Consider the following 16,983-nt stretch of genomic DNA (forward strand, 5'->3'; position numbering starts at 1 on the left):
TTTTTAGAGAAATAAGCTCTTGCGGCGATATTGGCTCAAAAAGTGGTGTTTTATACCCCATGATAGAGTACTAAAGGCACCCGAGAAATGCACCGGAAGCGTCCCAGAAATGTGCCCGAGGAATCCAGAAAAATTACTAATTCCACCCCAATTGCTAAAGGGACCCCAGGGATGGATTAGGGGGAGGTCACTTTCTTCCAAGAATTTGAAAATAATATTTGGCGGGAAAATTTCTTTATGTACTGGAAGATTTGCCAATCGATTTTTGAAGGTGTTTTAAGGTGATTAAATCGCTGAAACTTAATGGGTATATGTGATATGTATATAAGAAGATATTTTGGTGGTTGGGATCGATCAAATTTGGCCAGATAATCGATTCTCGATTAAAACAGGAAAGAAGAGATATCGGTTAAACTTGGAAAGAAAATTACGTGAAGATGCTGCATGGGTTGTGGAAATTAAGTGCAGATATTCTCCTAGGTTGCGTATCAACATATTGTGGAATTTTTCAAGACAATTAACGCATGCATAGAAAAAAATAGGAAATTATTCCCAAGAATAATTTTCCTTTACTGTGAAGATTTTGAGGAATTAATGGAGAGATTTGATGCGCCTAAAATGTATAAATAGTAGCTACATGAGTCCTGGAAGGGTTGTCGAGAGTTTGGGGTCGATAGGAGAGCTCAGGAGGCGTGAATCAAGAGTTTTCAGAACTCTGTTGCTGCTGCTCCTGCTGCTCGTGAAGAACAGGGAAACGGCGACGGTTTATTCATCCGTCGTAACAGTTTCTTCAACTGGATTGCAACGTTTATCTTCATTGTAACAGTTTCTTCATCCTCGTTTGCAACATTTATCTTCAGGTTTGTAACGATTTTCTTCAGCATAACAGTTAAGACTTGAAACAGTCGGTCTGTAACGCATATGCGCTGTTGCAGATTTCCTGTTTCATTGTTTTCTCTTCTTGTAAATACGAATTGAGCATAATAAAATATTTTGAGAGGTATTTCACCATGATGAGCTAAACCCAACATTGGGACAACGGAGGAGGCGATTTTCGTCAGTCTGGTAAATTTAATTTATTCTTTTTATGACTTTTGCATTGATTTAAAACGAAAAAATGATTTTGATTAATTAGTTATCATTTTATTTGATGCGGCATGCTTGCTTAAATGTTTGATGTCACATGCTTACGATTTATAACTAATATTTTGAGAATCTATATTGGTAAAATAAGAGTCCGTGAGCGATAATTGTTAAGGATAAATAAAATGTACCATATGCATGAGAATTGGCCAAGTCCTTAGTCCCAGTAACTATCTACCAATTTGTCAATATATTTGTATATATATTTATTTTCTAAAAAAATTATCCTTCACAAGTCCGAGAATCTGAACCTCATTACTACAACCCCACGAAAAATCTCTAATCAACAACTGCTCTTGGACACGAGGAAATGCATTCTTAGAACTCATAAAAATTCAATTAATCTCCCGTAGCCAGCCCGAGCATCAAATCATATTTTAGTGGACCGACACTCCAGAATCAGATTCACCTCTCTTTCACTCACTTTCTCTCACTAACCAATGACCTAATCTCACCACCACCAGGTCCACCACCACTACCACTAACGCACTCCTGTCTTTGTTCCAACAAAAAGAAGAGAAAACAGAAACTTTTTTGATAACTAAAAGATGAATTAAAGTTGAATCCCACAGCAAAAGAAGAATTTTTCTATAATTTTGCATTATTTGTGTAATAACAGTTAAATGACAATAAGGGCAAGAAATATATAGAAAATTACAGATTATTCGTTTCTAACCAATACTAACATCATCAGCCGTGGATTTCTTATGCACTTGATCGATAATCACCATCGTGGTAGAACGAATTTGAAGCCCTAAACCGTGCTTCAATCGCGTTCATGGCTCTATTCCATGCTAAAAATGCTGCCGATTAAATAAGTTTCCTTGAAGGGGTAATTTGGGGAACTTCAGATCTATAATTACTTACTAAAAATAGCAAATAGTAACCGAAACAATAGATATCAATGAAAAACAGTTTTTGATTGCAATCAAATTTGCTGAAGAGAATTGAGGTGGCGGAGGAGCATGATAGTAAAATGGAAAGTAAGGTACGATCGGATTAGGTGGTGGTGGTCCAGGATATAAGCTATAACCATTAGGTGGTGGTTTGGCTAATCCACCTATAGCTTGACCTGGTGGTGGTGGTGAAGAGTAAGTGTAAGTTGGAGTTGGATTATTTGATGGAGGTGGCGGTGAGTAGTAATATGTTGGAGTACTTTGAGACGGCGGTGGTGGACAATCGTTTGTTGGTGTGGGCGGAGGTGGTGAAGGTGTTGGTGGTGGTGGTGGAGATGCATAAGTTATAGGTGGTTGACACGGGTTCTCGCAAGCGTCACACAGCGTACACTCTATCTGCTCCTTATTCGTGACAGTTAGCCTTGCCGCCTTCGCAGTAGAAGCGTAAATCAAGTGAAGAAGCATCATTGAGAGTAGAATTTGGAAGGTCTTTGCCATTTTGGGGGCAAAAACTGGGTAGTGGTGGAGGAGAGTGTGAAATGAAATAAAGTGGTGAGAGAGAAAGTGAAGAGGAAGAGAAAGGAAGAGAAATGGGGATGTGTACATGAGATTTTATGTGTGGGAGCGTTATGATGACCGCACCAAAAGGAAGAAGTCACCACCACTTGAAATGAACCTAACTTGGAAAAGGGAGTTCAATCTTTTACGTTACACTGTAACCCAGAAACATTGTACAATACATTACTTTCGGTCCATGAAAGTTGAAAAACTATTAGAGGGAAAAAATATATTGACGAACTTTGCCATCTCTTTTATACTTTTGTAGTTGTGTGTTGTTGAAAACTTAAAATGAAATCAACTATTATATCTTTTTGAGTTCTTCTTTTCATATTTTTTCTTCGTCACTTTTGCCATTAGTCGACATGCTGGTGTATATGCTGGTCCACCACAAGATCGGCTCTATGAATCTAATACACTGGTGCTAGATTGCTTTGGGATAAAATATCGTGGGGGAATTATATAAAGTGGCGCCCCGTTTGAAGAGAATTATATCGTGGGGGAATTATATCGGCTCTACGAATCTAATACACTGGTGCTACGAATCTAATCACTTTTGCCATTAATCGACATGCTGGTGTATATGCTTATAAGGCAACGTATTAGCAAAAGAAGAGAGAGAGCTCTACTTCGTCTTCATGACGTAAGAGCAACTGCAGTGGTGCGAGTATAACCAAAGATCAAAGAGGGAAAAAAAGATCAAATTTTGGGTTTAGTATGGTGTGTGACGCTACGGTGGAAAGACTAAATTTAGTCAGACGTACATTATACGTTCGGCTGGTGTGGGGCGTAGACTATACCAACGTCTGATTGGGTAGATTCAAAAAAAAAAAATGAAAGAAGTGGGACGGAGGTATAAAGCCCGCCCCACTAAAATGGTTTTAAAAACAAAGAATGGGGCGGGGTATAATGCCCGCCCCATACAAAAATTAAAAAAAAAAAAAAAATGGGGCGTAGACTTTAGTACGCCCCATGTGGAACGTAGACTATACCAACGCCTGATGTGGGGCGTGGAATATACGTCCGCCTGATGTGGGACGTGCACTATATGTCCGCCTGGTGGTGGGGCGTGAAGTATACCAATGCTCGACTATATTTGGGTTTAGTCTTGGTCCCAGACCAAATATACTCTGGGTTTTAGTCGTTGATCAAAATTTGATCGATAGTACGTTCCACTACGTCTGTTCAAAAGACCAAATATTTGGGTTTACTCTCCCACTGTGGACGCTCTAAGGCAACGTATTAGCAAAAGAAGAGAGAGAGCTCTACTTCGTCTTCATGACGTAAGCACGTAATACCGAAAATTTTCAAGCGATTTCACCCGTTAACTCAATCACACTCATAGAAAACTCAAATTCATTCTCTAGATCGTCTATAATATCGTTTGTATCCACCAGTTTTACGCAAGATTTTGTCCAACCATTACTAACATTTCTTTATTGATTACAAGTTATAACAGCTGCCAAAAAGATTATATTACATATGAAAGTGAACAAGTTCATTACAACTGAGATCAACACCTACAAGTATTTTAAAATCCTTCCTAAATCTCTTTTAGTACACCAGTGAGATTACAGCCCGAAAGCAAAACAATCTTCTTTCAATATTAGACATTGTTGGGAGATATATATATATATATATATATTTAAAAACATAGTTTTTTAATTTATGTTAAATTTAGAGAAATAGTGTGGTGGTATTATTTTGGGCTTCCACACTATAGACTTGGGTTCAAGTCTCATCCCATGCATTTGACTAGGTACATTTATATACCTATATTATTTATTTAAATCCGGGAGAGCGGGGTCTTGGGAGGTCTGGTGATTCAGAAACTGATTTTTTGCAGATTTAACTCTTGATTTTCAAAAACGATTTTTTCAAGTTAATATTCTCCAATTAATTCTATTAATTTTTGGTAATTATATTGTTACCGTTTTGTGACTGTTATGCAGGATTTTCATTGAGCACTAATTGCAAAATTGATTTTCATTAAAACCGTATTAATTTCTTTGAGTTATAAAAGAACAGTTTCTGGAGAAGATGAAACACAATTGTTTTTCATCTATTTTGAGTTCTGAGCAAGTGTAGAAAGAGTTGTTGCTGGTTCGATTTCTCACAATGCAGAGAAATCGAACAAGAGAGTTATCAGTTGTTTTATCCCACAGGGTTTTCGACAAGAATCGACTGCTAGCACACAATCAAGAGGCAGAGTCGCGAAACACCTTAAAGATAGCGACCTAGTCCTCGACTCAGCTGTTTGAGATCCGTTTTGATTTTGTAAATTGTTTCCAACAATTTTAAGGTGTTTGATTTTGCTATGGAGGTTGAAAAGAAGCGCGTTGATGATACCAACAAGCCTTTCAAATTTGAAGGGTTGCATTTCAGAAGATGGAAGCTGAAGATGTTCTTTTATCTCAAACTGATGAAGTTTCATATGATTGTGTCGAGTGTTCATCCTGGAACCCTGGAACCTGCTGCTGATAAGACTACTGCTGATGCTGGTGCTGCTGCTACCAATCCACCTCCTACCGGTGGTGCCAAAGAAGTTGTTCCTCAAACTCCTGAGAAGAAACAGAAGGCCATTGACAAATGGGTCGATAATGAATTCGATTGCAAAAACTACATTCTTAACGCATTATCTGATGATTTATATGAGTATTATTCAACTTTTGAAACTGCTAAAGATGTATGGGATGCATTATAGAAAAAATATGACACCGAGGAAGCTGGTTCAAAGAAATATGTTGTGAGCCGGTATGTGAGATACCAAATGGTGGATGATAAATCAGTTGTTGCACAAGCTCATGAACTTCAAAAAATTTACCACGAAATTGTGGCCGAAGGTATGAAAAGTGATGAACAATTTCAAGTTTCTGTAATGATTGACAAGTTACCACCTAGCTGGAAATATTTTCGTAATACTTTGCGTCACAAGACTAAAGAATTTTCTCTTGAAAGTTTGATTGTTAAGTTCAGGGTTGAGGAAGAAGCTCGGAAACAAGATAAGAAGGAATAGATTCTCATTGTTTCTAACAATAAGACTCATCCCAGTTTGAAACCTAAGAAAAAGAATATGAAACCTAACCCAAACCAGAAGAGAGGAGGAGGAAGGCCTAATCAAAACAAGAACCAACACCCATCGAAAAATGGACAGAATTCCAATTCTGAGTTTCTTTGTTATACCTGTGGTAAATCAAACCACATGGCTAGGAATTGCAGGTTTAACAAGGAAAAGAATAACGCAAAAGCTAATGCTGTGAGTGACGTTATAATTGCCATGGTCTCTGATCCAGAGTTCTACATGGTTGGTGGATCCGATGGGTGGTGGATAGACAGTGGTGCTTCGCGTCATTGTTGTTTTGATAGGTCCATGTTTAAGACTTATGCTGAAACCAAGGATAATAAAGTGTTGTTGGGAGACTCTCACAGCACTATGGTGAAAGGTTCCGGTACGATAGAGTTGAAGTTTACTTCTGGGAAGACACTCATGCTGAAGGATGTCCTTCACACTCCAGAAATGAGAAAGAACTTTGTTTCCGGCTATCTTCTCAACAAGGCTGGGTTGTTTCAAACTATTGGGTCTGATATTTACACTATAACTAAGAATAAGAGTTTTGTAGGAAAGGGTTATGCTACTGATGGAATGTTTAAGCTTAATGTTGATGCTATGAATAAAATTGAATCTTCTGCTTATATGGTTTGCAATTTTAATGTTTGGCATGGTAGGCTTTGTCATTTGGGTAAAAAGTTAGTAAATAACATGAGCAATTTAGGTGTCCTCCCTGAATTTTCTGAAAATGAATTTGAAAAATGTGAATACTGCAGTCAAGCAAAAATAACCAAAACTTCACATAAATCTGTTGTAAGAGAATCCAAACTACTAGACTTAATACATTCTGATTTGTGTGAATATGAAGGTATCCTAACTAGAAATGGCAAGAGGTATATCATGACGTTCATTGATGATTGTTCTAATTATACTTATGTTTATTTGTTGAGCCATAAGAATGAAGCTATTGAAAAATTTAAGATATTTATTGCTGAAATTGAAAATCAATTTGGTAGAAAAATTAAGAGGTTTCGTAGTGATAGAGGCACTGAATATGATTTTGCTCCTTTTACTGAAATTTATCAAACTAATGGCATAATACATGAAAGAACTGCTCCATATAATCCTCAAATGAATGGAAAAGCTGAAAGAAAGAATCGTACACTGATTGAACTTATTGTTGCTTGTTTGCTTAGTTCTGGTGCTGCTTCCCATTGGTGGGGTGAATATTTGTTGACTATTTGCCATGTTTTGAATCGCATTCCCAATAATAAAACCAAGATATCTCCTTATGAAATCTGGAGATAGAAAACCTAATGTCTCTTATTTTAGAGTTTGGGGTTGTTTAGCTTTCGTTAGAAAACCTGATCCTAAAAGACATAAGTTAGAAAGTAGAGCTTATGAATGTGTTTTTATTGGTTATGCTCAAAACAGTAAAGCTTATGGGTTCTATGATATTAATAATAAGGTTATTATTGAATCTATTGATGTTGATTTCTTTGAAGAGAGATTTCCTTTTAAATCTAGATAATGGGGGTAATAGTGGTGTTTCTTTACCTAGTTCTGATTCTGAACCTAGATTAGAAGAACCTAGAAGTGAAGAAACTAGGATCACTGAAGTTGAACCTAGACGTAGTAAAAGAGCTAGCACTGAGAAAAAAGATAAAGATCCCGATTTTGAATTTTACGCTATAGAGGAAAAACCTTCTAATTTACAAGAGGCGTTTAGTTCTGCAGAGTCTAGTTTCTGACAAGAAGCTGTAGATAATGAATGGGATTCTCACATGTCTAATGGAACTTGGCGTATAGTAGATTTACCTCCTGGTTGTAAGCCTATAGGTTGTAAATGGGTTTTGAAAAAGAAACTCAAACCTGATGGAACAGTAGATAAGCACAAGGCTAGACTGGTTGTTAAAGGATTTAGGCAACGAGAAAACGTAGACTTTTTTGATACTTATTCTCCTGTTACTAGATTAACATCAATACGTGTTTTGATTGTTGTTGCTGCTGTTCATAATCTTGTTATTCACCAAATAGATGTGAAAACTGCTTTTTTGAATGGTGAACTAGAAGAGGAAATTTACATGGAACAACCTGAAGGTTTTGTAATTCCTGGACAAGAACAAAAAGTATGTAAGCTAGAAAAATCTCTTTATGGTTTGAAACAAGCTCCTAAATAATGACATGAGAAATTTGATAATTTAATGATTTCAAATAACTTCAGAATAAATGAGGGTGACAAATGCATATATTATAAATCTGAGAATGATGTGTGTGTGATTGTTTGCTTGTATGTGGATGATTTGTTGATATTTGGTTCCAATTTATATATTGTCAATGAAACTAAAATAATGCTTAGTTCGAATTTTGACATGAAAGATTTGGGTGAAGCTAGTGTAATCTTGGGAATCAAAATAACCAGAACTGATAGTGGTATTTCTTTTGATCAATCTCACTACATTGAAAAAATTCTGAGGAAGTATGAATATTTTGATTGTAAACCTGTTTGTACTCCGTTTGATCCTAATTTGAAATTGTTTAAGAATACTGGAGAAAGTGTTAGACAATCTGAATATGCTAGTATAACTGGAAGTCTGCGTTATGCAACTGATTGTACTAGATCAGACATTGCATATGCAGTGGGAGTTCTGTGCAGGTTTACCAGTAATCCTAGTTTGGAACACTGGGATGCTATTGAGAGGGTTATGCGGTATCTGAAAAGAACCACAAACCTAGGTTACACTATAATAGGTATCCCGCAGTCCTTGAAGGATTTAGCGATGCTGATTGGAACACTCTTTCGGATGATTCCAAGGCCACCAGTGGATATGTTTTTACTATTGGTAGGGGCGCTGTATCTTGGAGATCAAAGAAATAGACAATTATAGCCCAATCTACGACGGATGCTGAATTGATGGCACTAGCAGCAGCTAGTGAAGAGGCAGGATGGATGAAGAGTCTGTTGTCAGACATTCCAGTATGGGAAAAACCGATACCAGCCACTTTGATCCACTGCAATAGTACTGCAGCTATCAGAGTAGTAGAGAATTGTTATAATAACAATAAGAATCGACAGATACGTCGAAAGCACGATACAATTAGAGAATTTCTCACAACTGGCGTTAGAGTAGATCATGTGAGATCTGAAGGAAACTTAGCTGATCCTTTGACGAAAGGATTAGCAAGAGAAAAGGTATGGAATACCTCTAAAAGCATGAGACTTTTTCCCGTTAGAAGTTGAGTCATTTGTAATGGATACCCAACCTAGAAATATGTTCAAAGGGACTAGACGAAGTTATAAATGATATGATAGAGTCATGCATTCCCATAGCATGATATCCTGAAGTGGGAAACATGATGAGTTTTTAACTCTTAATGATGTCTATAGATCTTAAGTTAGAGTGGGATAAACAGGAGTATTCTTGATAGACTCACCTATACGAATGTGAAGGTGTGGCCGCCTTTTATGAGAAATTGGGCATTTCTCTAGATCATTTGTTAAAAAAGGGGGATAAGCACATGGCCGTAATGTGCGAACTTAAGGACTTTACTCTAGATATAGTTGCGTGTGTTAAACAATCTAATATTAGTTAGAGTTCAAGACGCAAGTCACTCTAGTCACCTGGTACTTAGAAAGTTTAACACTATGCAGAGGTTTAAGTCGAAAGGCACCTTTGCAGATGCACAACTATACAACACTTGCTCAATGTTTTTAAAATATAAGTGGGGGATTGTTGGGAGATATATGTATATATTCAAAAACATAGTTTTTTAATTTATATCAAACTTAGAGAAATAGTGTGGTGGTATTATTTTGGGATCCCACACTATAGACTTGGGTTCAAGTCTCACCCCATGCATTTGACTAGGTATATTTATATATCTATATTATTTATTTAAATCCGGGAGAGAGGGGCCTTGGGACCTTGGGGTCTTGGGAGGTCTGGTGATTCAGAAACTGATTTTTTGCAGATTTAACTCTTGATTTCTAAAAACGGTTTTTTCAACTTAATATTCTCCAATTAATTCTATTAATTTTTGGTAATTATATTGTTACCGTTTTGTGACTGTTATGGAGGATTTTCAGTGAGCACTAATTGCAAAATCGATTTTCATTAAAACCGTATTAATTTCTTTTGAGTTATAAAAGAACATTTTCTGGAGAAGATGAAAGAGTTGTTGCTGGTTCACCAGACCGTAATAATTTTTTTTGAATTGTTTTTCATCTATTTTGAGTTCTGAGCAAGTGTAGAAGAGTTGTTGCTGGTTCGATTTCTCACAGTGCAGAGAAATCGAACAAGAGAGTTATCAGTTGTTTTATCCCATAGGGTTTTCGACAAGAATCGACTGCTAGCACACAATCAAGAGGCAGAGTCGCGAAACACCTTAAAGATAGCGACCTAGTCCGCGACTCAGCTGTTTGAGATCCGTTTTGATTTTGTAAATTGTTTCCAACAGACATATCTTACATCAAACTAAAATACCTACCAAATTACTTATAAACATAACATTGAAACTATTCATCACCACTGACCTATTTTCACAAAAGTAATTTAACTGCTGTCTGGATTTACCAAAAGAGCAAAAAGATCACCAAAGACCACAACACCAACAAAAAGTATCAGAAAGATATGTTAATAAAGAACTTGTTAACCATCATTAAGCTTACCTTTAAGCTTAAAACCTCTGATCTTCGTGATAACCTTAAGATGACTAATCGGAGCAGGTGCCACTATAGTACAGTGGTAAAGTCACTGGGTGATGACACCAATAATCTGAGTTCGAAACTCGCCAGCATCAAATTATTTACCGATCAAAAAAAAAAAGATGACTAATCGGAGTCAACCTCCCCGCTGCTTACAAAACCCTCTTCTTCAGTATGTGCACTGTCTTCACTTCCACTTGAAGCCGCACGACCATAACCATCAGAAGCGTCTTCATTGTTCTCATCATCGCCCCCCTCCTCCATGACCTCATCATCCTCAATAACATCTTCATTCTCATCAACTCCCTCAATTTTCTTTCCACCTGAATCAATATTCAATCGCTCTCTCATAGTTCTTGCAAATATTGGAGGATCAACTTTCTCTGCCAAATACTTTTCATACCATGCATCCTCTTCTTTCCTTGCTCTCTTCTTTATTTTTTTTTTCTCATCTTCACTTACAAAACTCTCTCCATTTGCATGTCACTCAATCTTCTCATCCTCCTATGAATCACTTTCTGTTGCTCTGCTACTTTTCATCCAGACACAAGAATCATCTCTTTCATCCCCCTCTCTTTGCTTCCATGCATCTCTTGCAATTCTCCTTTCTATTTAAATAGAAAATTCAACAACATTTTCTTGTCGAGGCCTTTCATTTTCTATTCTTCGATTTCTCCTGTTTATCTCACCATTTAGAAAATTTCTCAGATACACCGTCTCTCTGGTATCAAGAGATGAAGCTACACTTTTGGAAAAAGCATATGTGTCTGAAGCCTGTAAAACTCAATTGTTATTTCCTCCTTTGCTAATTGAATTTTCTACTTTTGATTTAATTTTCTGTATTTTAGAATTGAAAAAACGAGGGTACCCAAATATACCATGATCTTTTATTTATCAACCTATAAGTCCTTTACCAAGTGTGATCGTCTATGGACAAAGTCGAGACAATACAAAAACTTCGATACACACTTCGTGTGATCGTTTATGGATACGAGATCGAGACAATACAACAACAAGATCACTTGTGTGATTGGCTATGGATTCAATATCGAGACAAAACGATAACGAAGTGTTCACTTGATAATAGGTACGGTATTAAACCGAAACTCTATATGATCAATATCAAGTGTTACAGGTTCACGTACAAGTGCCATTTAATTTAATTATAATAAAAAAATTATGATACGAAATATTAAAGTAAATGGCACAACAAGATTTTATTAACGAGGAAACCACAAATGCAGAAAACCCCCGGGACCTTGTACAATTTTGAATACTCTCAAAATCAAGCCGCTACACAAAATCTAATACCAACTTCGTATAGTTGAGACCAAGTAGACTACCCTAGCTGCATATATTCCTCAGTATCCATGCGCCTTCGACTTCGAGAGTCACACACGTGAATAACAATTCCTTTGGATACAAAGGAAAAATCTGTTTGGTAACCACTCTAATCAATCTTTGATATAAAAATATGTGAGTTGTTGACAAAGGCTCTTCTATTTAAACTAATAAACTCCTTTTTCTGGTTAGATCAATCTAAACTTTGATTACCTAAATAATCAAACTCTAGATTTGCAATCAATCAAAATAGATCCCAAAAAGAAACTGTAAGGTGATGTCGATGTCACGCTGTTGATGGTGGTTTTTAGTTCAAGAGCTAAAATCGTAAACCATGTATTTAATGTGCTGTCATCCTGCAAAAGAACAAAAGGCATTTAAAAGCAATGAGTGCTTAAGCCTCTTCTCTCACATATGTATTGAGCAATTCAATATATCTGTATATATGAAAATTACTCAGAATGGTGCGTGCAACAGCAATCCCAAAGTATTCTGTGAATTTTATCTTCCACCAGCATTATTCACTAATTCATGACTTGCCTAGTATTTTCCTATGCTATGTTCCCAGACGAATTTTCAATATTGACATGACATGACGATTAAATGTTCACTCTCAGTAGAGTAGCATGAGTCTCCCGAAATGTCAGTATTGAGATCGGCATGGAAGTACTCGCACAGGCTGCATCAGTCTCTGACAAAGAGAATTTTGTATCGACGCACTTTTAAGTTAGCTCGATCGAACACGCTTAAATTCCTTAGGGAAAATCTAGACTGTTAATATCAGTCTCAAAAATGATAACAGCCACACGATTTGGCATCGCGATTTAACAAGCTTAGACTACTCTTAGCAGAACTAGGCAATCACCATAGTGACCACCGGCGGGCCCACTAGTGCCCTAGTCGATCGAGTCCTATTTTTCTCATTCACAAGTTCTTCAAACGCCGACCCAAACATGGGTGTTTGCGCTGTATAAAACAAGCTCAAACGATCTAAGACCGACAAAAACTGTCTCAAAAACCCATCACATCCGTCCAACTTAGCCAGCCTAGTTGGACGGATTAGATTGCATCTCAAGCGATCAAAGAGGTGTCAACGTGTTCGCCTTTGGCCCAACTTCTCTCTTGGTCGATCGACCTGTCCACGGAAAGACTAGAGAACATCAAATCGTTTGCCCATACTCGAGCAAACACGCTATTTCAAAATCCTAAATTTTGGGCTGTGACAGAATATTATTATCACAAATCATCCCATCCGTCCAACTTAGCCAGCCTAGTTGGACGGCTTAGATCGTGTTTCAGACGATCAAGGAGGTGCACATGAGTTCACCACCGGCCCAACTTTATTCCCACTCGATCGACTTGCCCAAGGGAAGTCAATGACATGTCAAACCGATTGATAAAACTAGGGTGAATGTGGACGTCTCTAAACCCTAATTGGTGTTTGGGGCGATATGTTACTGTCGCAAATCGATCACGACCGCCCATCTTCGCCAGCCGAATCGAATGGCTTAGATATAATTTAAGATGGCCCAGGAGATGTCAGCATACTCACTGGCGGCTCATCTTCACACATGGCCGATCGTCCTGTTCAAATTAGCGCTCAACGCTTTGGTTCGTTTAACAAAACTAGGGTTGGCCGCACGGTTCCCAAACCCTAAATCAACGGCAGCAAACATCTACCGCAAAAATTATCTCGTCCGTCCAACTTCGCTAGCTTGGTCGGACGGCTTGGATCAAATATTAGGCGATCAATGAGGTACCTCAATGATCACCGGCACCCCCCTCCTACAAGGAAAAATCGACTGAGCTACGGCTCACCTGTGCGATCCCGGACGATCGCCCAAAGATGGCCCTTTGCGCTGCTTTAACAGCAGTCACTAACTGCCACAAATCTTCTCGACCACTCAACTTGGCCAGCCGATTTGAACGATCCGGATCTAATTTGGATCAACCGATAGGATTTTAGAATGGCTACCATCCGCCACTCTCCTACAGGAAGTGATCGACCAAGCAGTAGCTCATACCTAGAGCTACCAAACGATTGCCAAAAGGTGTCCGGTCGTGCTCTTCTTTTAAGATGATCAACTCGCGACTAATTTAGACAAGCTCAAAAACAGCGATGCTTCTAGCACATCGATTATTTTCAGATGCTTATTCGAAAGCGATGCTTTACATACATCGATTATAAGCAATGCTTTATAAATATCGGTTTTACAAATAATTTATTATTTGACCTTAAAGCACTGTATGGTGATTTAAGTGACGAGTCCCACGACTCGACCCACTTAGTCGAGACATCAAACATGTCACAAACTGGGGTATGCTCACTGGGGTATTGGTTTGGCCGTTTAAAACGTGCGGCATGCAACGCGCCCATTACGAGAACATGTTAGGAAAGAACGGACGGTTAACAACAATGAGATAATGGGTAAAAGCGTGACCAGTTTCCCCTCGTAGTGGAAACGTGGTGATCACCACTCTTTACACAATTCCACTCCTCCATTTGCTTAATAACCTCCACTTCCTACGAGATCAGGGTGTGCTCGAACATGACTTGTATAAATAGGTTTTTCAACCTATTCAAACAAACAGGACAAGTGTTATCAACACAAGTATCCAGAAAATACCAAGAACTGATAGATTACATTCTGCAAGCCAGTTCCACATTTTGATACAAGTAATAAACAACCACACCTTCATAATTCAACATTCTGACCTCAAACACCTTCTTCGCTTCCCTCCCTAAGATCAACCCATTCTCCTTCACTTTGTGACCAGATTGAATCTTGAACGGCCATTTCTTGGTTTACGCCAGAGTCTTACAAATTGATCTCTCGAATCTAAAAGTACTCTCGTGCAGTGCATTGTCTAGGGTTTGAATTCGTTTCTCATCAACTCACCAAAAGTTACCAAAAACAGCAGAACCATTTTTTGCCCTCAAACACACGCAACAAATCAATCAAGTATGTCAAAGATAAAAACGATTCTAGTTTCCTCCCAGCGGATCAAGGTTTGTGCACTAAATCTGCAAGATACAAAAACTAATAAGAATTTTTCTTCGTCTTCAAATCTTCTGTTGCCTTCAATACCTGTTGTAATGACCCGTCCCTCCACCGATACAGTCCCCACTTAGCCCTGCGTGGGGTTTTCAACGGGCATCGCTGCGGTAATCAAGAAGAAACTTTCCGGATGGTCATCCATCCCTGGATTACTCCTGCCCGAGCACGCTTAACTGCAGAGTTTTCTGCCAACTCTGGAGCCAATTGTGGTGAAAAGGTCTCGGTGTTAGGGAAGAAGAAACCATTACTTATATTCCATCCGGCCAACCACTACCGAATATCGGGGTATTACAATACCACCACCTTAAATTGGAGCCGTCCTCGGCTCCGGAATATATATACAAGCCTAGATCTCCGAAGTTCCCCGCCCCTCATGAGAAGCACCTGGACCAACCCCGTCCAGCGTACCTTCCCACCATCGGCAGGTGAACCGTCGTCGGCTCTGATACAATTTTTAGTGACCTGTCCCTCCACCGATACCGTCCCCACTTAGCCTCTACGGTTATCCGGCAGTGTGGGTTTTTCAACTGGCATCGCTGTGGTAATCTAGCAGAAACTTCCCAGATGGTCACCCATCCCTGGTTTACTCCCCCCCCGAGCACGCCTAACTGCAGAGTTTTCTGCCAACCCTGGAGCCAATTGTGCTTAAAAGGCCTCGGTGTTAGAGAAGAAGAAACCATTACTTATATTCCATCCGACCAACCACTGCTGAATATCGGGGTATTACACCTGCACAACACAACTTCAATCCTCTTGTGATCAATTACCTACAGAACGGAGCATGTTAACAATGGATTATCACAAGATGTCTTTAGATCCGAAGATGGTTCTAAAGATTCATTCGATACTTTGATCTAGTTTGAGTGAGCCTTATATCAGAAAAGAAGGTTCTCAAGAATAAAAAAACTAGATGCAATCAAAGTTTGAACAAATGTTAGTCAATCAAATCAATAATCGAAAACTAAAATAACAATGCAATTATCTAGTTTCCCACCAACAGTATTTGTAGAGCTTCTTGATCCTACAAAAGTCTTTAAACGAGCGTTCGTAAGAGATATCGCCTAATTAGGTTACTTTCCTCTCCGAATAGATGGCTCCGCCAGAAACTACGAGAATGACGTTTGCATGTCTCTTAGGATAGTTTGCAAGAAATGCAAATTCAACTATTTATAGACCAAGGTTGTTTGGACAACAAGGAAATTCCAAAACCAAAAGTATTCTCAAGATATTCACATTAAAGTGCCTAATTTCGTTTTCTTATTTCCACTTAAATGCCAAACAATATTTCCGAAAACTCTCATAGGAAACTTCTATTACTAGTCTAGCACATTAACTAATACTATATTCCAGAGGATATGCTTTAATTGCTGATAATTCAAACATATATGATGAAAATCATAATTAAATACTTTTCACTTTTTCGGTATGGGATCACCTTGAGTATCAAGGGATATCTTTGAAAAATTAATGATAAGAGTTATGTACATGTTCAAATAATATCGACATCTAGAAGCTTCTCATCTTTAAGAATAATTTCGGTTTTGGAAACTCCTTGGTGTCCAAACAACCTTGGTCTATAAATACCTAAGTTTGCATTTCTAGCAAACCATCCTAAGAGCTAGGAAAACTATTTTTTGTTTTTGTTTTTGGTGGAGCCGTCTATTCGGAGAGGAAAGTATCCTAATTAGGTGAAGTCTCTTACGACCGCTCGTTTAAAGACTTCTGTGGGATCAAGAAGCTCTACCAGTACCGTTGGTGAAAACTAAAAAATTATAGTGTTATTAGTTATTAATTTGATTGACTGACGGTTGTTCAAACTTTGATTGCACCTAGTTCATTTATTCTTGAGAATCTTCCATTCTGATATAATATTCACTCAGACTAGATCAAAGTATCGACGGGATCCGTAGAACTGTTGTTAGATCTAAATACATCTTGTGATAATCCATTGTTAACAGACTTCGTTATGTGTGTGATTGATCACAAGAGGATTCAAGTGTTGTTGTGCAGGCATTTGAAGGCAATAGAAGATTTAAAGACGAAGAAGAATTCTTATTAGTTTTCGTATCTTGTGGATTTAGTGCACAAACCTTGATCGGCCGGGATCCAACTAGAATTATTTTTATCTTTGATATACTTGATTGATTAGTTGCGTGAGATCGACATAACTTTATAGTTTCTCTTTAAGATCTATATTGATTGATAGCAAATCTAGAAATTGATTATTTCGGT

The 16,983-nt window shown here is 38.0% G+C and overlaps 1 protein-coding gene across 1 annotated transcript; it reads right to left on the reverse strand.

The window, feature by feature from the left end:
* Positions 1-1,696: 1,696 nt before the first annotated feature.
* LOC113335033 (pollen-specific leucine-rich repeat extensin-like protein 3) lies at positions 1,697-2,821 on the reverse strand. The gene has a single exon (XM_026581249.1). The coding sequence runs from the start codon at positions 2,643-2,645 to the stop codon at positions 2,010-2,012; it is 636 nt and encodes a 211-aa protein (XP_026437034.1). The 5' UTR covers positions 2,646-2,821; the 3' UTR covers positions 1,697-2,009.
* Between the last annotated feature and the right edge of the window lie 14,162 nt (positions 2,822-16,983).

This window comes from Papaver somniferum, unplaced genomic scaffold (genome assembly GCF_003573695.1).
Source record: "Papaver somniferum cultivar HN1 unplaced genomic scaffold, ASM357369v1 unplaced-scaffold_137, whole genome shotgun sequence".
Classification (NCBI taxonomy): domain Eukaryota; kingdom Viridiplantae; phylum Streptophyta; class Magnoliopsida; order Ranunculales; family Papaveraceae; genus Papaver; species Papaver somniferum.

Coding starts and splice junctions, on each gene's coding strand:
- LOC113335033 (XM_026581249.1), bottom strand. CDS start 2,645: ATGTACACATCCCCATTTCTCTTCCTTTCTCTTCCTCTTCACTTTCTC.